The 23,134-nt window shown below is 36.8% G+C and overlaps 2 protein-coding genes across 2 annotated transcripts; one reads left to right on the top strand and one right to left on the bottom strand.

Moving 5' to 3' along the window:
• Positions 1-6: 6 nt before the first annotated feature.
• On the top strand, positions 7-22,606 carry LOC137973424 (N-sulphoglucosamine sulphohydrolase-like). The gene is made up of 5 exons (XM_068820227.1): positions 7-294; positions 2,319-2,470; positions 3,664-3,850; positions 4,649-5,571; positions 18,458-22,606. Exons 1-5 carry the CDS (start codon positions 33-35, stop codon positions 18,545-18,547), a joined length of 1,614 nt encoding a protein of 537 aa, XP_068676328.1. The 5' UTR covers positions 7-32; the 3' UTR covers positions 18,548-22,606.
• LOC137973425 (ELAV-like protein 3) lies at positions 13,576-15,685 on the bottom strand. The gene has a single exon (XM_068820228.1). The coding sequence runs from the start codon at positions 15,282-15,284 to the stop codon at positions 14,202-14,204; it is 1,083 nt and encodes a 360-aa protein (XP_068676329.1). The 5' UTR covers positions 15,285-15,685; the 3' UTR covers positions 13,576-14,201.
• Positions 22,607-23,134: the final 528 nt, after the last annotated feature.

Here is a 23,134-nt window from a genome sequence, read left to right as displayed (position 1 = left end):
CTGGGATTTAAATCACAAGACAACAACCTGAAATGGCTTACTCCTCAGGGGGATTCCTTTTAACTGCTGTTCTTTACATTTTTACGGCTTGCGCCTTAGTGATATCTGATGGAAATGAGCGAAAGAATGTTTTAGTCATAATCGGTGACGATGCAGGCTTTGAAACTCAAGTTTACAACAACACCGTGTGCAAAACACCGAACCTCAACGCACTTGCAAAACGAAGCGTGATATTTGGAAACGCGTTCACCTCCGTGAGTAGCTGTTCACCAAGCAGATCAACCATATTAACAGGTAAATAATTCATAAACAACATCGATATCGATTGTTGCCAACAATACGATGTCTTTAAAAGCGTCGCTCCCCTCAGATCCCAGATTTGATTGTAAGGTAGATGAAACTAAATATGTATAGATAATCACGACTTCGAGTGCAATTTGGAATAAATAAGCACGAGTAATTTTTTTCAAATGGGTGAGTGCAATGTGTTGGCCTGGAAAAATGTGTGCAAAAAAAATCATGTGATTTCTTGTTGATAATTTCCTGGGGATGGGGTGGGGGTTACTCTCTTATATGGGCTATATAGGTATGACCGGCACCAAAGGTTTAATGCTCTCTTAAGTCTGCAATAGGGTATCGATTTTGACCATTTTGGTCTGAAATAAGGTATGGTTTGTGCACTTAAGTCTAAGACTTGCATTAGGTATGTTTTTTAGAAGAAGCTACTTCATCATCATTAGGCGATAACACCATCAACAAAAGCCCATTGTAAATTGTTACACCAACCATGTAACAGCTGAAATTTGTCTGAAACAGGGTAGGGAAAATCGTAGATTTGGTCTGAAATCACAGGTGCCCCAAGCTCAGTGTGAGGGAAAGCCGACAAAAATATAAGGATTTGTATGGGATCCCAATAAAAGTCCTGAGAAGATAATTTTGTGAAGAAAATTCTCAATTAAAAAGCATAACCTTATTGGTAACCAGTCTTTGTTTGTGGCTAATGGTAACGTGTCATTGTTAGTCTTTATTTGTCATTTCTGACACAGTTACCATTTTATTATAACCGTTGACAACCAAGGAACTGATAATGGCTCAATTCGCATTGAATCTGGAAAAAAAATATACAGGAAGGAAGCGATCCACAATGGCAATAAGGTTAGGCTTTTTAATTGAGAACTTTTTTGTAAAATTATCTTCTCAGGTCGTCTATTGAGATTCCTTTACAAATCTTTACATTTTTGTTGGCTTTTCCCTCACACTGAGCTTGGGGCACCTGTGCTGAAATAGGGTAAGGGCTTCAGGAAGAAGGCCCCACCCAATTTTGAAATAAGTTATCGTAATTATGCAGAGGCAACTCACGGGTATCACATATCCAAATTTAGCAGCAGCCAACTAGGCAGGCATTTGATTGTCTATCTGTGAGTTTCTTCAGTCATTGACCAGTCAAAATGCTTGGTTGTTACCGGTACCTCTTTTTACACCGAATTAATGCTTTATTCTTTTCTACACTTTGTTTCCTAAAAACTGCATTTCTCTTTGCCAATCATACTGGAAAATTTTTCAGTGTATAAATTTACCAATATAAGGGAGGATAATAAGGGAAGCAACACACAGGGTGATAAGTCTCCCCAGTGGGAAATCAAGGCACCTTAGGCTTTAGGCCTCAGTAGTTCAAAAGGTGGATAACGTTATCCATTGGATAAATCACTATACAGCAGATAAACAATAGCAAAACCAATGGAGTTATCCAGTGAATAGTGCTATCCACCCTTTGAACAACAGGGGCCAGGTAGCACATGGAATATAGGTCTCCTAAAGAATATCCACTCCTGTGCACCTGGCCCCGGTTGTATTCAAAGGGTGGATTGCGTTATCCACTGAATAAATCACTATACACAGGATAACTTGATTGGTTTTGCTAGGGTTTATCTGCTGGACAGTGATTTATCGGGTGGATAGCGTCATCCACCTTTTGAACAACTGAGGCCTGGAGCAACTCTCAGGATAATTATGTGCAACTATTGTTTTCTTAAAGTAGCATTTGTGGAGTGAGGCACTCCATGAAATGCAAGGAGGGTGATGAGTGCAGTCACGCAAGACACCAAGCACTAAGAACAAACGCTGTAAAAGCCAGAATCGAAAACCAAAATGTGTGGTAGTCATGATGAAACTGTGCAGCATATTTTGTGTAGTTTCCCCAAGCTTGCACAGACAGAATATAAAAAGAGACACTATGTTGTTGGGTGGGTCATACATCGGGACTTGTGCAAAGAATAATTATGGAGTTGATTGCAGTGTTTTTTGGCAATTTTTATCAGGCCTCCCACAACACCAGAATGGCATGTATGGACTTCACCAAGATGTCCATCACTTTAACTCCTTTGATGATGTCAGGAGTCTGCCTTTGTTGTTGCAAGAGGCAAATGTGCGAACTGGAATCATTGGAAAGAAACATGTGGGGCCTGAGACAGTAAGTAAATTACAAGACGTATATTTGAGTGAAAGATGTATGTATTTCAGCACAGAAACAGTTTGCTGATAAAGGAAAACCTTTCCAGGAAAATCAAGCCTAATATTTTTTTGTTGTTTTAGCTAGTGTGTCTTTCTACTATGATGTGAAGGGTTTTTGCCACTGTTACTTCAGTTTTCTCCTTTCAGAAAAAAACCCATCATTCAATTTTGTCTGTTTTAATTTGAGCCAATTTGATTCAGTTCCCAGAATTATTAGGGCTCTTGTGCTTGACTAATTACCACCTTTAGACTTCAATGAAGTGGTGATGATGATTTTGATTATTAATTGTCATGTCATTTCCTTCAACTTTTGTTTGACCTAATACATGTAAGTTTCTGATGACTCGGAAACAAAATATTAAGACAAACCTCCATGCTTCAATGGGAGTCCAGATTGAATGGCTTTGTAAAAACAATCAGTGTAAAATGCAGACTAACATAATAATGTAACTGTTGAAAAAGCCCAAACCCTTTAAAAGTGCTAAACTTTGGCCTAATTAGGGCTAAAACAATATTTAGGCTTAACTGTTAGCACTTCTAAAGGGTTTGAGCGTTTTCAACAGTTACATTATTACATAATTATTGGTCAGTGTCAAATGCAAGGTCACGTTCTTTTGACATGATGCTAGTGTTTTAAGAGTTGCTTTCAGATCCATCATCATCATTTTATCATTTTATACTGTGTAAGTGTTGGTTCACTGGTTGATTGAACATAGTTATTAAGGTTCGTAATTTCAATTGCTTGACAGTATTCAATACTGGTGAGCCCTCATAACTATGATGATGATGATTTAATGTGATCTGCCAGATATGAGTAAGTGGCCAGTTAGTAATGTATTATGGATAACAATAATAATATTATTATTTTCAGTTCTCATTATTATTAAACACTTGCCTTTTTGACTGTACTTAGTCTAGTATCTCTTGCAAGTTGCATTATAAACCTGGATGTTTGGTTGAAAATTTTATGTCTTAGGCTTTATTACGGATTACATTATTAGGCTAATGTTAGACTCTATTTCTGATATTTACATTGTTCTTAGACCTAGAGAGAAGAACAAAAACCACAGCTTTCTCTTTTCTTTGGAAATCAGGCTGTACCTAAACGGTAAGGTAAAAAACTTTGAGTAATATGTTATCTTGTTTTTGCAGGTTTACCCCTTTGAATTTTCCTTTACAGAAGAACATCATTCCATACTCCAAGTTGGTCGTAATATCACTTACATCAGGGAGTTAACTCGTAAGTTCCTTCAAGGGTCGCAGAATGACACCAGGCCATTCTTTCTGTATATTGGCTTTCATGATCCTCATCGGTGTGGACATACCCATCCTGAATACGGTAGGTTGACTATTGGGTCATCTGGGTAAAAAGAACTTATTCATGCAAAGCAATACACACTACCTCCTGTTTAAGCAGAATTCTACTCATATTTTATTGCTCAGGGTCTGCTTCAAATGAAACGGGATGATCAACAACCAACATGAATGTACATGTAAATTAATTTGTAAAATCATCGTATAATTTACTTAAAAGACAAGCAGGGCTTGTGCAGTGGTGTCAGGGCACTTGCCTCCTATCATAATCAATGTGTCCCAAGTTCGGTTCCTGGATTTGGTGTAATACGTGGGTTGAGTTCATTGGTTCTCTACTCTGCTTGGAGGTTTTACCTGGGTATTCTGGTTTTCCCCTCTCCTCAAAAACCAACATTTGATTCGATTTCAATATACAGTAAGACTTGACCCAAATAAAATTATTATAGTATTACACCCAATCAAACAAGTACGTTTATTCTGTTATTCAATAAGTTAAATAGTCTCTGTTTCCTTTGTCCTCTAACCCTTTTAGTTATGGAGCATGAGTACACATGTAACAAAATTAGGAGACAAAGGAAATTGAGAAGTAATACAGTTGGATCAAATTTTTACCACTGACAATGATGTGACCCAGAGTTGAATAATTTGTTATTTCAGCATTCCTTTACTTTTTTACTTTATCAAGTGCATAGCTTGTCTGGCAACTTTTTTAGGTTCCTTAGCCGACTTTGCTTTCTTCGCAAAGACAGCGAATGAATTTTTCAACCACCTGCAGCTAACTTAGTTTGTAAATCTTAAGTTGTGTTCCAATCAATTTGTACAGGAAACTTTTGTGAAAAGTTTGGAAGTGGAGAACCAGGCATGGGTCTGATACCAGATTGGAATCCCATTCTTTACTCTCCTAATGAGGTAATTGTCCCATATTTTGTACAAGACACACCTGCTGCAAGAGAGGACATTGCTGCTCAATACACCACAATAAGTCGTCTTGATCAAGGAATAGGACTGATCTTGAATGAGCTACAAAAGGCTGGTTTTGAAGATAATACACTAGTTATATACAGTTCAGACAATGGTATTCCGTTTCCTACAGGGCGCACAAATCTCCTTGATCCTGGTATGGCTGAGCCCTACCTTGTCTCATCACCTTATGCAAAAGAACGCTGGGGAGAATTAAGTGATGCTATGGTAAGCTTGTTGGATATTGTACCAACTGTATTAGATTGGTATGATATTAGTTATCCTAGCTACCAAATTTTAAAGAATGATGTAAAATTAACTGGGAGGTCTGTGCTACCATTACTGCAAAAAGAACCATCATCAGGCTGGGACGTGGTCTTTGCAAGTCATAATTTGCACGAGGTTACGATGTATTACCCAATGCGTGTGGTTCGTAATAGGACCTTCAAACTGATCCACAATCTCAACTACAAGATGCCATTTCCTATTGATCAGGACTTTTTTGTTTCCCCTACATATCAAGACCTTTTAAATCGCACAAAGGAGGGAAAGCCTACAAAATGGTTCCGCACATTGGACCAGTATTATTATCGTGATCAGTGGGAGCTTTATGATTTGGACAATGATCCAGAGGAACTGAAAAACCTGTTTGGAGAACCAGATTATCAAGATGTGGTTGAAGAGTTGCACAGAAAACTACAGGTTTGGCAAAATATTACACATGACCCTTGGATTTGCTCTCCAGGTAGTGTGCTTGAGAATAAAGGAAGGTATCCAAGATCAGGGGTATGTCTTTCTATGCACAATGGAGTTTGAAAAAAATACCTGTGATCTCTTTCAGGCTTTGAGTGGGATAATTTGGAAATATGTACCAGGTTATTTAAATATGTCAGAGTATCTCTCTTCAGGTAGATTGTTATTACTTGTAAATTTAATGAGAATTGGTCTAAGAAATAGAATGTTTATTGATGAATGAGAGAAGTTTTCTGTGCTCATCACTGGACAATTTCAGAAATAGTCGCTTTTTTTATAGACACCTGAAAAGTTCAGGATTCGAACGCATGACCTATGCTATGGAGATACAATGTACTACCAACTGAGCTATGAAGTCACACAGTTAGCAGCAGGTCAATTTGTTCCCGTGAGATGACTTGATGAATGAAGTGTGTGGCTTCGTAGCTAAGTTGGTAGAGAATTGCACTGGCATTGCAGAGGTCATGGATTTGAATCCCACTGGAGCCACCTGAATTTTTTAGGTGTCTACTAGGGCAAGACACTTTACTCTTACAGTGCGCAATTGCTTACATTGTCCAGCTAAGTGCGAAGAACACTTCTGTCATTCGTCAATAACTTTTTGTTAACCCATTGAGTTCACCCCTGAGTGTTAGACTTAATGGATTTTACTCGTTAATGGGGAGCGTCCTAGGTCATTTGAGGTGTGAATGGGTTAAAATTATTTCTTTACTGTGACTTCTGCTTTGGACGAATCATTTCGAGGTTGAAAAAGCCTTTATATACTCTAAAGCACAAGCACCTAATTTTACAAGTTGGTATTTTAACTTAGCCCAGGTTTTTTTTTGCATGAACGTTGCATATTTTGACTCCTTTAATCATGGTGTACAAGTGGCTATGTTTTGCCCAGCTGCCTTGACTGATCTAATCAAAATGCAATGATTCCTCCTGCATTTTGGAAATGGAACACACCAAACTGTTGATGAACTGATGTAAGTGGGTAAAAAATTAACATGTAAATGATGAGGGATGCATGCATGTCCATGTGTCACCATGCAAATGAAGGCATTGAACAGTTCTTTGCCACTGGATGATACTAGCATTTGCGAAGTTGGAAAAAAAGTCATTAATTAACTCTTTGACTCCCCAAGTCGGCCTGAACCGTCTATACTTAGAATTTTACTCTAATGCCAGATAATTTTACTCGTCAATGGGGAATCCCCAGGAGCCAATGGGTTAAACTTACGTAAGTTACTTTTCAGTTTCCTGTGAAGCTGTTTATCATTCTTTACAAGGTGGTGGTAACTTTTAAGGTGGCTCAAACCAGTTTCAACACTCGAAAGAAACACTCTTACATAGAAGGATTGACACTACAACACTTTATCATTTAACATCAATGTTATGATACCATGTCCAACACCAATTATTGTTGAAAAAGATTCAGTCATTTTTGTGGCAACATGAAAGCCCTGCAAGAACACCCCATACTTTGGATTTAGCTGCCGATATCTCAAAAACGAACCAAGGTGACCCCCATTTTTTATTTCTGAACTGTAATCAACATGCCAGAATGAAACTTTCTGCAAAGCTTAAAATTCTATGGAGTGGATTCAGAGCCACCTTAAACAATTGGAAGTTGAAGATAGCTCTGAATCCCCTCCACATATTTTTTTTAAACTTTGCAGAGAGTTTCATCCTGGCCTGCTGATCACTTTTGTGCAATTAAAAATTGGGATCACTGACTTCGTCTTTCAGACATGAGCAACTAAAGCCAAAATATAGGGTGTTTTTGCGAGGTTTTCTTGTTACCATGGTAACTGGTTACGTCACAAAAATGACTGCATCTTGTTCAGCAATAATTGATGTTTCACATGGTAGCATAACATTGGTGTTACGTGATAAAGTGTTGTAGTGTCAATCCTTCTAATAACAAGGTCGCTTAAAAGTCTTGAAACTGGTATGAGCCAACATAAGTCTCCAAAACAAGATTACTCGAGAGCCTCAGTTTTAGGCAAAGTAGTAATAACTTTCCCATGGAAAACTGTATCGGTGCGTGATACTCTAGGTGATACCTTCAAGTGTGATCATTGTCCAACCTTCTTTAGCATTGTTTTAGCAGTATGCAAGTGATTTTAGAGGATTAGCACTTCTTATGAGCATTTGGAATTTTTAGTTGATATACTGTGCTTTTTCCATGATAAAATAGTTGGCTCTGGGTGTTGTTTTAAACAACCAGATGAAAATGTTGAATTTAAAAATGAACCCCTTTCCTTTTTCTAACATTATCAAGGCTTATCTTATTTCATGACAATTTTCTCCACTGGATGGATTTAATTTCCAAGTAATTCAAGAATACCTCCAAGCCTATCAATCATTGTCATTAATCTACGATTGAAAGTAACATAAAAATATAAAGTGCAGAAATTAGGGTCAATTTTATGGTGCACAAAAATAAGGAAAGGCTGTCCTTTTAGTAGTTGACATTGATACGACAAGCAAGTTAATTTTGAAAGGCCATTTTCTCAATCTGCCGAAGGCTTTTTGTAGTAAGTGGTTTTACCTGTCAACTTGCATCCTGGCAGTGTTATTTAGATAGGCAACTGAAATAATAGATCTTGTCAGACAAGGCAAGGGTATCATCTGCCAGCCAAAATTTTTTTTAGGTCTTGCAAGAACAGAGGAACATGTTTTTCACTATCTCTGCAAACTTTTGGCATTATTACACAGTGTGACTTAAAGGAATAAATAATTTTATATCCAGGTGAACTTGTTCTTCCCAGATTACTGTGGAATATAATTTGAGTCACCAGGCCCCAGTTGTTCAAAGTGCAGATAACTTTTTTCCAGTTGGTAAGTCACTTGCTGACATTTCCATTCTGTGCACAGAGTTGAGTATTTGCTCGCGTAACTGTGAATATGCACACTCTAAACACTCCCACACAAAGGCATGTACAAGAACCTTAGCCAACGTTTGAGTTGGAGTATATTTTTTATACTTTGGATAGCAACTTATCCCCTGGATTTGCGTTATCTGTTCTTTTATTAACTGGGCCCAGGAAGTCAATTATATTGAACAGTTGCAAAAAAAAAATCATTGACCTTTTTTCAGGCTAAATCATTTAAGGAGACCACAGAGAACATTTGACCTGAGTTCATATCAGTTAATAAGTATGCAAAATTTTTATAATGGCATTGAGAAAGGGAAGAAAAAATTTCAATATCCTTGAGAAGGTTAACAATAAATTAATTAGGCCAAGCTTCCATTTAAGTGGAATTGATGTATATGCTTTCGTCTTTGTAAATCTTTCGGAAGAAATAACAGGAATCAAGGGATTACTTGAAAGTCTGCTTCCTCCATGTATATTAACCTTAAGATGTACGTAGAGAAAACTCATAAATGAAGTTTTTAGAAGAACAATGATTATTGGTAGAATCAAAGAAAAAAACTGTCCAAGATCATATAAAACCAAGAAGTCCTTTGGTTGGTCAACAGTTTATCAAGTGCAATTTGATAGCCACCATTTGATTCTTAATGATAATTTTGGATGAAAAGAAATATCAAGAGCAAAAAAAATTGCCCTCTAAAAAATGTAACATCTGCCTCGTGTATTCCTCCTATTTCAACCTGCTTTGGTTAAGACCTCTTTTCTTGCTTAGATAATTTGGTCGACAAAATTGTTCAATTTTTATGTTACTGTACAGCTCAGCGCTGTAAAGATATTGATGGAAAAACAAAATGTACTTAGCTTTTCCCAATTGCTTTGAGATGTGCAAATACGATGTGACAGCTTTGGTCAGAGATGCCAGTTGCTTATGTAAATAAAAACGGATATAAACTGACATGTCAAAGGCAAAAAAAATCTTTTTCATTGTCTGTCAACTTGTTTTGACAGCAAAGAGAGAAAACAACCAGAAAACATGGAAATTGCACAGAAATAAAAGCAAACTGAATTCCTTATCCTTTTAGGCACAATTACACCATATAAATCTCATTGGAAATCAAGATTAATAACTCTCAATGAAAACCAACACAATTTTTTCCTGTGACACAATTCACCAGACAATATTATTTAACTGAGCCAGTCAATTTGAGGAAAATAAAACTCAAGACACTGGAAAGCCAGTTTGACACAAATAAATTTCCAACCATAAACATGTGCTTTTGTACTCAGAATTATATTTATCCTTCTATTCTGAGCTGTGATTTAAATAAATGTAATGCGCTGGTGCATTGTATGTCAATGTTAGATGGTTACCCCATTTAATTAAACATTTCCTCTTTTTTCATTTATTTTTTTCCTTCTGAAAAGCCAGGGGATATTTCACAAGCTAATTTAAATTTGAAAGTAAAATAATGTTTTATTTTTGTTTTATACCTTGCAGCACTTACTAATGAGAAATTGGTGCTAACACAAATTCTCCATCATATGTTTCTGCCAAGGCATTTCTTTTCCCACATTCTTTGCTACAATATTATTCTTGTCAAGGTTTACTGGGTTATCAGTGCTTTGCAATTATTTAGCAAGAAGGCCATAATTACAGTCACTGCCATAATGTGGAAAAAACCTTTAAGAATTGTTGATTACATTCAATGAGAGATAATATCTTGGAAATCTTTCCATTTAATCTTTTGTGTGATTTAAAGCTTTGAAGGTAAGAACATTTACACTTCATGAATATTTAATTAAAAAACCTCCTGAACAGGAAAAAATATTCACTTTCTTTAACACACAAAATGTTTCTTACACTGAATATAGCTCTTTTGACCTGTACATTTATTTACTCTTCTCTTAATAATTCACTAATTCTTATAGTCTCATTCAAAGTAAATCAAAAAAAACTCTGTCTTTTGCTTTCACAATTACTGTACAGTAAGCAATTACATTTTCAGATGGAAATTTTCATAACAACGTTAGGAGATGGTCAATTATATAAGGTGGAAAGTGGGAAAACACAGACAGATAAATTACATCCAGTATTTCACTGAACTACATTTCTTTTATCAAAAGCACAAATAAACATAGGTAAATTACCCATTTCTTCCCTCAATCTAAAATGAAGATTGATAGCTCTTCTCACAATTCATTAAAATTTGCTCTTGAAAATATCTGAATGTGTGATTACATGAGGAATGAAATTTACATTTTAGACTAAGCAGATGTTTATTTCCACTCTTATATTTTTCTCTCTCACATAATTTTCAATGTACAGGCAGTGAATTTTTTTAAACTTGAATTCCATATATTACTTCATAAACCCCTGTAGTGGAATCTTTCAAAAATTTTAATTTGAAAATACTACTTTTAATACAAATGTTATGGTCTCTTTGCTGACAGAAAATTATGGTACACCAAGCCACATCAGATGAATCTTTCTCAGCAAGAGTTAAATTTAACACCAAAACAGTATTAGACATTGATTTTAAATTAAAGTTCTCCACTAAAAACACATTCACAACTGAAAAACTCCTGACTGTTTTTTGGCAACACAATTTTTGTAACATAGCAAAGGACAACTAGTTCACAAATGTTTGTTTGAAAATTTGAACACTGCTTTAAATGCATTGTGGAAATAACAAAATCTACAGTAAAAGGTAAGGCACATTTTTGCTTCCTTTACATGAATATTCAAACAGTGTCCTCAGGATAATAGACTGCTGTCTTTATCCCCTACAGATAGGCATTAGAATGTGAAATAGTAAGCAATTTTATTGCCATCAAATTTCCTCAAGGGAACTAGACTTTTACGGTAGGTTGACTCAATTAAAATTTAAATTGAGCCTCTTTTTAACACAGACCAAACATCATAGGAAGACTGCAGAAAGGCTTTTAATCAAACAGCTCACAATAAACAGGATTGGAACAGAAATGAAAATTATCATTACTTTCCTTCAATTAAATTCACTTGCTCATAACCTGCTGAGTTGAAGAAAAAAATCTGAGATGATCCATAACAAGAAACCTAATTTTGATTACTTTGGAATTTAACGTTATTTCGTAACAAGAACATGGCAGGCATAGTTGTTGCATTTGTTCAAGCAATGTGAACCAACTAATTTACAACGATACCAGCTGTTATTTTGCATTGGAGCCTATTTTTCTTTTTCTCCAAAATCACTTATTGATTAAGATAAGTCTAGTCCAAACACCAACTCATTGTTTACTTGCTGGCCAGCATAGTACTACTTCCCCTAACTCTGGCTAGTCACTGCCTCCGAGCAAAAAATGAAGATGCTGCACTAGGAAGAAAATGCAGAACCTATAAAATCTTACAGTGATAAGCATTTTGCATTGCGCATACATTACTCACTTGGCAAGTTAAATATCAAGTTTGAGAATAATAATCATTAATTTTGTGTTAAATGTGTGCTTTATGCGACCCTTTGGGATATAAGTAAAGATGTTTTTGCACCTGAATGCTCTTACTCAATTTTCCAGAAATTGTAACAATCTGCTCTACTTTAAAAGAATTGCACAAAAATGACACAGACAAGATGACTGATCAAAAGGCATGCAGAAGAAACCTACAAAATTATACCACAATGATTGATGCTTTTGAATGAACTAAAAGCAGTTTTGCAAGGCTTTCAAAGACAAGTGGATACCAATACAAACACAACTTCCAATCTCTGATCCACTAATAATTCCTGCAAATTGGCAGTTATATTTGATATACTTTGACTAAAACTTTTGGATTCTTATTTTATGTAAATACTTTTTTTCCTTTCTTCTTAAAGGATTTATTCTTCACAAAAAGTAACATGTGAAACTTGAGAAATCTTCACAGAAGAAATTTTTTCTTATATTTGTCTTTAAATTTTGGTAACATGCCTATGTGATGAGTATTTGAAAGAAGAAAACACTCAACTACACATCCTTTTTGCCTAGTTGGGTCTCAGGAAACGCTGTGTGGATCCACTGTGGATAACTTTATAACTAAAACATAAAATCCCAGCAAATGGGTATTAAACATGTATATTGAATGATCACTCTAGGTGTGTCACATTTTTTTCTGCTTGACATTTCAGAATTATTTTTCACCTTTAAGTAATAGAGCAATTTTTTCCCCCAGCACATTCCACAAACAATAAGAGCTTAATTTTAATGAAATATTTCTCCCAGCCAATAATGTCATTGTAAACCCAACCTTAAACCATAATGTCAAAAATACATTCATTAATTTCTTTTCCCTTATTTTTCTTTTACGACTAAGGCACATAGCACCTGTTACCTATTCCACTGAAAGGAACCACTTTAGCTGTCACAGCTGGGTTTTGAAATATTTTCCCTGGCCAGGATCTGGTCACTCACCCAAACAGAAAAAACTCAAATCAAGTCAGCGCAAAATTTCCCAAGTTCCATAAAATATTAAATTAAGACAAGAAAGGAAAAAATAAACTCAATCATGCACATCACAGTTAATCTTTGATCATCTTTCTGATAAAGCTTGTGGCTAGGGAAATTCATTAATTTTTAAAGACTTATTTTACCTCTGAATATTCCTGTCCTCAAGACTTTTTCCAACCAGGTTTTTGATATTTCCTTCTTGCAAGTTCCATTTTGCCAGTGGAATCAAACTCTTGCCTCCTCTTACATGTTGCCAAAACCTACTGAATTTATTACAAAACTTAGGAAATAAACAAAACTTAAGTAAACTGAAATTCAAACGCTCTGTTACTGTCTCGCTATGTATAAACTACAAGATTTGTTGAAGTGCATTTACCTTAGAAAATTCTTAACACTAGCTAAAATGAACAGGAAAAAATAATAATATTGAACAAAAAACAAATTCAAGTTCCCCTGAAACAATTAAGATCCTACAAGAAAGTGAAAGCAATAATTTTTATCGGAATGGACGATTCGCTTATGTTATCTTACGATTGTTTTTTTGCCAATCGACAAAAAATTTTAACAAATGAAATTAGTAACTTTATCTTTTTTCCCCCGAATATATGTTGGATAATAGCGCGCGCTAAGGAAGAAGTGAATATGCGAAGGGATCAAACAGAGATGAAAATATATGCAAAACCACTCAAAACAAAAAACACCAGCACTAAAGTAGACTGAAGGAAAATTTAATGAAAACAAAAGGGAAGATCGTGAAAAACTGCTCGATCCCAAAGGGAAGGAGCGAATCCACAAACAAATAAAGAATACAGGAAAGTAAGTAAACGAAAAAGAAATCGCAAACCACGGCTATTTGCTGAACTGTCAAACGCCCAGAAACTTGCATTAAACAAAATTTAAGAAGATTCCAACGAGAAAAAGCTCGAATTACCAAACAAACACTTTAGTGTTATTAAAGTGACGCTTTGGCTCTAAGCATAACGAAGAAATACTCCAAAACCGGTCGATTTTTTAGAATTCCGGCATACCTAGCACAGACACCACTATTTACCTTTGTAATTAACACACAAAGTCAAAAACTAAAATTCTAAATTTTTCAACTATTTTAAACGGCAGAAAGACTTTCGCTTTGCGGCAAAAACGCTAGCTCTTTGATTAAACTAAGTTCAAAAAATCAAAGTAGATCTAGGGAGACTGTACAGGAAAAAAGGGCAAATCAAAGCATTTGACGTCGAACGGAAGGGCGAAGTCGCTGATCGACTCGCCGTGTTTTCATGGCACTCAGACCTTGAATGTTCCTTGGGGAATTGAATTCAAGTTTGTCAAAGTGCTCGCATATTATTGCTTTTTAACGTTTGGCGTCTTAAACGATACTTGAAGAGGCGGTTTGTCCTCGTGTCCGGCAATTCGGTGTCCATTAAGGCCGGCGATCGCTTGTTGTGCATCGTCGTAATTTTGCATGTTAACGAAGCCAAAATTCTGGCCCTTCTTGACTCGCACATCCGAGATCGCACCGTATTTAGCAAACAGTTTGTACAAAAGCTTCTCCGGGTCAACTTTAACAGTCCCAGCGTCATCTTTTTCTGAAGGAAGGCCGTACACAAAAACACAGTAACTGCCAGGGATGAGTGCATTGGGCGCAAATGTGTTGTTGTTTGGGCTCTGGAGAAACGTGAGTGGCGAGTAGCGAAAGTTCGCGCCTTGATGATAGAGAGGCCCTACTCCGCTAGCACTGAACGGAGATCTTGTATTTCCTCGAATTTGTGGCGGCGTTAAGCTGAGAGGCGACTGAAAAGCAAAAGGAATCTGAGGCTTGTTACTTGGAGGATTGGCAAACTTGACGGTTAATTTGGTCGCTTCACTGGGATTTTCACCCGGCAACTGTGCCCCATTCAGCGAATCGATCGCTGCCTGCGCTTGAGCGCGCTTGTCAAAGCGGACGAAACCAGCTCCGCGACTCTGAGAATTTTCATCCTTAAGAACCTTTGATGTGATAATTTCGCCATATTTCTGAAAGAGCATCTCAAGTTGTTGCTCGTTCATTGTCTTCGGTAGTCCACTAATGTATAAATTCGCATTTTTTATGTCATCGGACGACGGACGAGCATAGCTTACTTTGATGTTTTTGGACTGTACTCGCAAACGGTTCAACTCTCGCACCGCTTTTGCCGCATGATCTGGCTCCAAATAATTGACAAAGGCGTAGCCAAGGCTGTTACCAGACACTCGGTCTCGAACAAGTTTACAACTTGACACGGTGCCGAATTCACTGAATAAGTTCTTGAGCTCCCCTTCGCTCATTGAAGGTGGCAGATAGTTGATGATCAAGTTCGTCTTGGAATGGTTACCGTGTTCTGTGCCATTCTCCAGCGATTCGCCGTTGATTTGGACGGGAGTACCTTCATTCATCTTGTCCAACATTTAAAAATCGAATAAAGCAAGAGGGGGAACTCTTGGAAAGATAACGAATAAATTATAAGGTCACCAAATGAACTGGTCGTCTCTGCGACTCAACCGAACGTCAAAAATTCGAATGAGAAATGAACTGTCAGAGATGGCGGCAAAACTTATTTATGTTCCACGTGGTTTGCCTCCGCACAATTTATCAATACATTGCTATACCCTCTTCTCACAATAACACTGAATTCTCTTTGTATGGGGTGGGTAGGGAAATAACCCATTTCCGGCTCTCTTTCGAATGAATTTTTGAGCGCTCTTTTTTATCAAAAGCAGGCCTTTCTTGGAATTATTTCGGCTTTGTTGATGTAATGGTTATTTCAAGTTTCAAGGTTTCCCAAAAGAAACGAAGTCTTCGGTTGTTTACAAAATGTAATAGGGTAGGGCTGGAGTCTGCTATTTGTTGTCGGCGTTTAACAAAGGACCGGAAAATCGGAAATCGCAGCTGAGTTTCACACGCTTGAGCGGATGGAAATGTCTGATTTCTGACTAAAGGATTATGCTAACACTTGCCAATCAGATAAATTTGCATTTCATTCAAAACAAAGCGGATTTGGGACATACAGCAATTTGACAGTTGCGTAGGGCCTGAGTAATGAACGTACGTTGGTTTGTTTTGATTCCTCGGAAAGAGTGGGAAAGCTGTTTTGTTTTGTCTTTCTTTCCATTGTTTGAACTCTTTGCGCCCCGGCCGGCCAAAATGAAATTTTCACCCGTCTTGAGCAATATTGGATGTTCCAGTTTAAAATCTGTGAAGCTCGTTCATTTCCGCTGTTAACAATGAAAATGTACCGCAGTATTCGTCGATCCATGACACCAGACATCGGAAGACATCAGCGACGTCGAATTGGCGTTACTTTGGACATGCTTTGGATAATCATGTAAAGTGAGGAGGTTCAAGCAACTTTGACAGAAATATATCGACCCTTGGAGAGGTAAGTGCGAGAGCAAATCCAGTGAGTGAGAATTGAGGCATATTTTTGGCGCTGTTGAGGGCCACTGAAGGACTAAATCTATGCATGATGACATCCGATGGATTTACGATTTAAGAAATGTTATTATTCACCGACGAGCACTCGTCTTATTGGAAGCTGTTTTGGGTATAAGCTGATCGGTGCTGCGCTCGAGGTACAGTTGCTGTCAATCCATCAAGGAAATTCGTTTTACGCAGTGAACAAACTAAAGTCGTCGACGACAAACAAAAACGAAGTTTTGCGGAAAGTCGGAGATCGATAGCAACAGTTTTTTACGATTTAGCACTCAGGTGTTATGTTGCTGTCCCCATGGAGAACCAAGTCTCCCGAAGTGATCACGCTGTGATCATAAAATGGTGCAATTTTTAGGAAATATACTTGTTCAAGGTTTAATTATACTCAGGGCATCCTTTTCCGTCATGTTTGAAAGTGGGAAAGCTGTCCATAATGGGAAAACCATGAAAATTAGGGTGGCAATCGCTTCAAGAATTAACATTCCACGATAAGATCAACCGGAACTATGCGTTATTAAAAGGTGCCAAAGGGTGAAACCAGTTATCAATTCCTCGGCCTTTATCACCAAATATAGCAAAATCCAGACAAATTCACTTGAAGAATCAATTTTTTGATATTTCACAGTGTTTTTTGTCTGGGGCTAGCACCTGTTATTTTAAGTGGACCCCTGGATATGTAACAAAAAAGGGAGTGCTGTGATTGGCTGGGTTAAACTAACAGTTATAAGCAGATAGCCTTATCTTCTAAAGAATCACCCAGTTGAATAGCATTAACAAAGCTGTACAAAAGGGAATGTTTTTATACAGTGCAATAAAGCAAAATTCTCATTCCTAGGAAACAAAGCATCTAATAAATTTTCTTTTTCCAATCTTATAAATGAATTTTTTTTCATTCAAGGTAGCGATTTCTTTAAATTAAGTTTTTGAATGCCAATATGTGTCTCTTACTGGAGACTTACGAATTAACTTGTGCATTGCATAACTCCAGTATGATGAACTCTCTTTTTGTGTCACTGGTAATGGAAGTTAAAATGATAACATTAATTTTATTCTTTGACAGTGCATTTCAGACCCTCAGAGCAGTGATTTGTTTAATTTGCAATTTTTGCCAGAGTTCAACCTAAAAGCAAGCATAATTTGCCCTTAATTAGGTCCAGTGAAATTTGATTTTAACTGGAGACATTTGAACAACATAAATTTGTTACCGGTACCTCTATTATCTGGTATTATTGTGTACAGACTGAAGTGCATTAAGCCAATCAATTATTAGGCTACTACAATATTTTTCCATTTAAAATACTTTATTTGAAATAATGGACAAAATAAAAAATTCAGATAAGATTAGCAATAATTTCAAAAGGATGCCAATTTTCGGATTCAGCAGTAGTACAGGTCAAAATCATTGAAAAGAGAAAGGGATGCCACTTTATTTTGAAAAACAAAGATGAAAAAAGATGAAAGAATTATGCAGAAAACATAATCTGTAAGGACTCCTTTATAATTTCAATTTTATGCTTTAACTTTTTTTATGCTTTAACTTGTGAAGGTAAGATCTCTCTGAATTAAGAAAAGGCTGAATCATCATCATCAATCCAATTTTGATCCGGGTTTATCCCCCTGAATGGGGGTGGCTGGATTTACCCCACTTTGTCAGCAATCTTTCCAACTCCCACTCTCCATCTGGCTCAATTTATGGCGTCCTTTTTCTCCAAACCACGAAAAAAATATATTTTTAATAAATGTATTTCCAAAGAGGATCAGATCAAATTCTGATAATGCCCAAATCTTTGATCCATACTCTGGTCTCTAATCCCCACCCCTTTTTTTCCTTGCATTTCCTGCTCATATCACCAGCGTTTTGTTCACCCAAGCTTCCACCCTTTCCTCTACTTGTTTAATACATTAAAGTGGGAACTGAAGTTACTTTTTTTCATAAAATGGGCTTTTTAGAGACCCCAGCTCAAGTTTGTCAAGGGCTCCCTAAAACCTGCTGAGGCTGTTTTTGGGTGGAGTTTGGGGAGAGGGGGGGGGAGGGTGAGAACAAATAAGACCAAAAGTACCACCCTACTCAGGATTATCCTGTGTTGGACAACCTTCACATCTCTTCCGTGAAAATTATCAGTTTACGAACATTTTTTATTTCATTTAGATGTTATGGTCACACTTGTCAACTAAGCTGCCTCTGGATGATCAACAGAGAAGAATCATACCACTACTGTCTTTCCACAAGATTGCCTGATGTGATCATGATTTTTTTTTACACAATATTTCAAAATTTTGTGCAACACCTTACTTATAGGAGAGATATCATTTATGTTTTCTATTGCTATTAATTTGCCAACATTTGTTTGAATGGTTGGCAACTTTGAATAGCAAAGCAGATATCTTCCCTATGCAATTAATCATGTTGCTTCTTAGTCTCGTCTGGAGGTTCAGTAAAGTCAGTCTGAATGTGTGTGATGACAAAATGCTGCCTGGTTAAACAGATGAAACCATAGTAACCCAGGTGGTACTTTACATGTGACCAGGACAAACTCAGGCTGGCATTAAATTTTTTTGGTACAGGTACAGGTATGGAGGATATCTATGACAAAATGCAATCCTCTGTACATAATTGATACAGTAATATTTCAAAATCGTGAATGCATCAGTCCGAAGCTGAAGGGCGAACACCCACTTCAGGTAACATGCAGATAATCAAAGTGCAGAAAGGCATAATGGTAAAAGTCATTACACAAATACCAGTAGGTGTAACGCAAAAAGGCATAATACAAATAGGCATAACACGAAAAGGCATAATTATGCAAATATGACAAACAAACTGCAGTGATCAACATATGATTTTAAACCAAGCCAGTTTTCACTGCTTATATGAAATTGTTAAGAGCATTGTTCATAATCTAGTTACTAGTCTCTCTCGAAGTTTCACACATTAAAATATTTTTTCAACTGTCACTTCTGATGATGTATATATGCTGTATCATATGAAACGTCAATTCAAAATGTGTTATAATATGCTTATCACCACAGCTTGTCTATTGTACTTGCATTATGTCTTTCCACATTGTCTCTTTGTGTTATGGCTTTTGCATAATTTATGCCTATTCGTATTATGCTTTTTCACATTAAGCCTATTTGCATCCAATGACTTAAATGCCATTTTTGACTTTGAAAACTATGATACCTGAAACAGGTGTTTGCTCTTTAGCTTCAGATCTATGCATTCACAATTTGGAAATTACTATATCAATTACAGAGGATTGCATTTTGTCATAGATATACTTCCATATACATGAAACCGGGACAAAAAAAACATCATCGATATCTGTCTAATAAATATATTGCTGACCCCAAAGCATTCAGGCTTGAAATTTGTGGACCCGGTTTCAGATAATGAGGGCAACCAACGAATCTCAGTTCTGAGGACACACTTTAAAAAAATGGCATTCTTTACACGTAATGCGTGCCCAATACAGAAAACTGATGGTCATTCTTGAAATCCAATCTGAAGGTCCCCATTTACATTTACGGTACAAATTTTGACCGGTACAAGAGTTTCTCTTATTGGTCCCAGAACCAGGACAAACCAAGAAAACCAATAATCGATATATGAGTATCTGCACTGCACTATATTATTCAAGAGTGCAAATATAAGGATTTCTGTTGGAAAAACGATTTTTCTCAAAATTTAATAGGATATACAAAACTGAGGGAAAAGAAGAGGAACCAAAAACCACCTAAATCGCCCTTAATCAACCCAGAAACCATACCAGAGACAAAGAAACACAAGACTGAAGCAATGTAAGCTATTTTTTTTTATTTGAACTCGTAAATGTTTTTTTGAATTGAGACAAAAACCGTTTTCCCCATACAAATTCTTATATTTTTACCCTTGCATAATATAGTACAGTACAGATATACTCATATCCACGCGCAAAATTATATATTTTGAACTGCGAATTTGAAATCAAGTAAGGCCATGATACTAGCAATTTTGATTGCAATTTTACATAGAGTCGCCTGAAAATTTGAGAACTTCAACTGGGTTTGAACCTGTGACCTCGCGAGACCATGGATGGCAACCGGAAGTGAGCTGTTTTTCCTTTTAACTTGTCTTGTCATTACCAGCTTTATATTGGTAAGTATATTTGCTCCATTAGAGATGATTAGGTTAAAAATCTGGGAGACACTACTGTCCGGGCATGCGAAATGTTCATTTCCGGTTGCCCTCCGCGGCTCAAAAACGTTGCATGGCGTGACTTCTTATTTCATCGTCATCATTGGGTGTGTTGCCAAATGCCAAAAAGGGTATCATGCCGAAAGAGTTACAGAAGCATAAATTATACCATTATGCGACATGCATGTCATCGGATAAGATTTCGCCTCACGGCTTCATGTGAAATGGACATAAGAAAAAAACAGTAAAGGGTTTAGTGTGCAACGGGAAAATAATGCATTTCAATCACAAACATACATAAGGAAACTGTAATTTTGCCATTTCAAAATTGTTAGTTTTTGTCTTTTGTGGAGCATTTGCAATGAGGCAATTGTGAAAATATTTAACTGCATTACGAAATGGCAGTAAAATACATGATACTTGCAGGATCAGGATAAATTGTAACTTTGCGAAACAAAATTTTGTTTCGTCATTTTTGAAAAAAAATTACGCACCCCTTAAAAATCTCTATTTAAAGGACGACCACTTGTCCTATGCAATATTAAAACTTTAGCTGACTTCTTCGGCATATGTAGCTAAGCAAACAGACTCTTAGCAGTATTATCAGAAATCTCATAAGAGCGTGATACCCAACACAACAGCAACAACATCAGACACCGTAGCTACCAGTAACTTAAAATATTTTATGATGGGTGCCGAAAAGGGTGCGAGACCAGCACTGATCTAATGCATCTCAAAGTAAATGAAATTATACAAAAGGTGGACAAATGAGAGCGTATTTTAAGGCATGCCAAAAAAGGTTCGAGATTATAACTGATGTAACACAATTCAAAGTAGATGGGATTATACAACGACTGGACAAATGAGAGCGTATTTAAAGACTTGCCGGAAAGGGTGCGAGACTAGCACTGATGTAACACAACTCAATGAAAATGAAACTAGACGCTCCATGAGTGTACACTGGGTTGTCTGTGGTAAACAGAAGGGACTGAGTTGGGTGGTATCATAGTTAATAGAGGCCAAAAAAGAGAACAAAAAACCTACAACAAAGAAATTTGTCGGGTTTCATAACCATTCCCCTCTATTACTATAGTGGTATTGACCTGCAGCGTTCCAGTCAATTTTTTCAAGTCGGGGGTCACCCAGAAGTCGTGCCAGCAGAGGCCCTTTGGCTCACACGTTGATACGACGAAACATATCTTTTTCTGAGGTTAAAAACCTGGCTACCAGCCTATTAATCATTTGTCAGAAAGAAAAAATTCCTGTCATCTTTAGAAAAAATAGGTACGCATCGCGTACATATGGTAGTGCAGTAACACAGCACTTTATTCCATATTGTCAAATGAGCTGCATTTTGTCTTCCAGGATATTCAAGTTTAATATGTAGCTCTTATAGTACACAATATTGTTTTGGTATTGTATATCATTGTTGCGTCATGGTACAAATCTTAGGTAAATAGCCCCCTGAGAAGACATGTGGTTACTCTAGCAAAGTACTAAACCCAGAAGGATTGAATAAAATAAAGGGAATCGAGAAGCAATGGCTTCCAGGCTGACATGTCAATCATTTCCAAGTTCCCTCACAACTTCTTTTCACCACAAGTTTAAGCGTGCACTCTGAGCATCTGACAGCTTTGTATTTACCCTGTCCAGCGGGGTTAGTATCTGGATGGGCGACCTAAAATATATACCACTCGGTAACAGAAGAATAGGACCGAAAATTCTATTTTAACGCCCAAAAATGCGAACTAAGCAAGGTACAGATTTTGTTAGCGTGCTTTATGCCAAACAAATATTGAAAAGTAAGTAAATATTGATACACAGTTTTTAGGAAGAGCAGAAGGAAGTTTTCAGGACGGTCGATCGAGAATAAAATATTTTGCCATCAGCGATAAACTTTACGACATGAATACAACATTAATTCTGAACCGCGAATATGAAACGTAACCATCAGCGAAAAACATTTTGCGAGATTTTTGCTACGTTCAAATTTGTTATTGTACTATTGGCTGCACAAGTAAATCGCAAAATCGAAAGTGACATCGAATTCAGCGGGCGGCGTATTTACTCGCGAAACAGTGAAGCATCTGTGTCAAATGATGGCAAGATACCGGGTTTATGTTTTTGTTAGTTTTCTTTATCTTTCAAGCATTATAAAGTTTGAGAAGAAAGGTGCAAATTCAACACAAAGATCACAATCGCCCAACTCTTGAGGTTGACCATTGTTTCTGCAAAGTCAAACATCTACTCTCCAAGACGAGATTATGTATCACCAGGTAATTCCATCGTTTTGGGAATAGCAGCTACTTTATTATTCATCAGCATCACGATTTTTTGCCCCTTTTGGGGCTCATTTTGTTGAAACTCAAGCTCGCTTCCAACAGACCTGTTCATTTTCGTGACTTATGTGCTGCTTACGGTGCACTACCACAAAAATCCTCCCGTATCACATTTCAACACACGTATGCAAATTAGTGAAGCTCGAAAATCACAACATTAAATTCACAAAAGGTGAAAATATCACAAAAATCTTTTCCAGCGAAAAATGTGTTGAAACAAACAACATATTTGCTATTAGAGGCAAAAAACCCTTCCTGTTTCAATTCCGTGCGTACAAACAACGCACACACTATCGGTGTCACAAAGCAA

Source organism: Montipora foliosa, chromosome 10, assembly GCF_036669935.1.
Source record: "Montipora foliosa isolate CH-2021 chromosome 10, ASM3666993v2, whole genome shotgun sequence".
Taxonomy (NCBI): Eukaryota; Metazoa; Cnidaria; class Anthozoa; order Scleractinia; family Acroporidae; genus Montipora; species Montipora foliosa.
Note: the sequence above shows the minus strand (reverse complement) of the source record. Positions and strands in the feature narration are given on the sequence as shown.

Coding starts and splice junctions, on each gene's coding strand:
- LOC137973425 (XM_068820228.1), bottom strand. CDS start 15,284: ATGTTGGACAAGATGAATGAAGGTACTCCCGTCCAAATCAACGGCGAA.
- LOC137973424 (XM_068820227.1), top strand. CDS start 33: ATGGCTTACTCCTCAGGGGGATTCCTTTTAACTGCTGTTCTTTACATT. Junction 295..2,318: donor CAGATCAACCATATTAACAG/GTAAATAATTCA, acceptor AATTTTTATCAG/GCCTCCCACAACACCAGAAT. Junction 3,851..4,648: donor ACATACCCATCCTGAATACG/GTAGGTTGACTA, acceptor CAATTTGTACAG/GAAACTTTTGTGAAAAGTTT.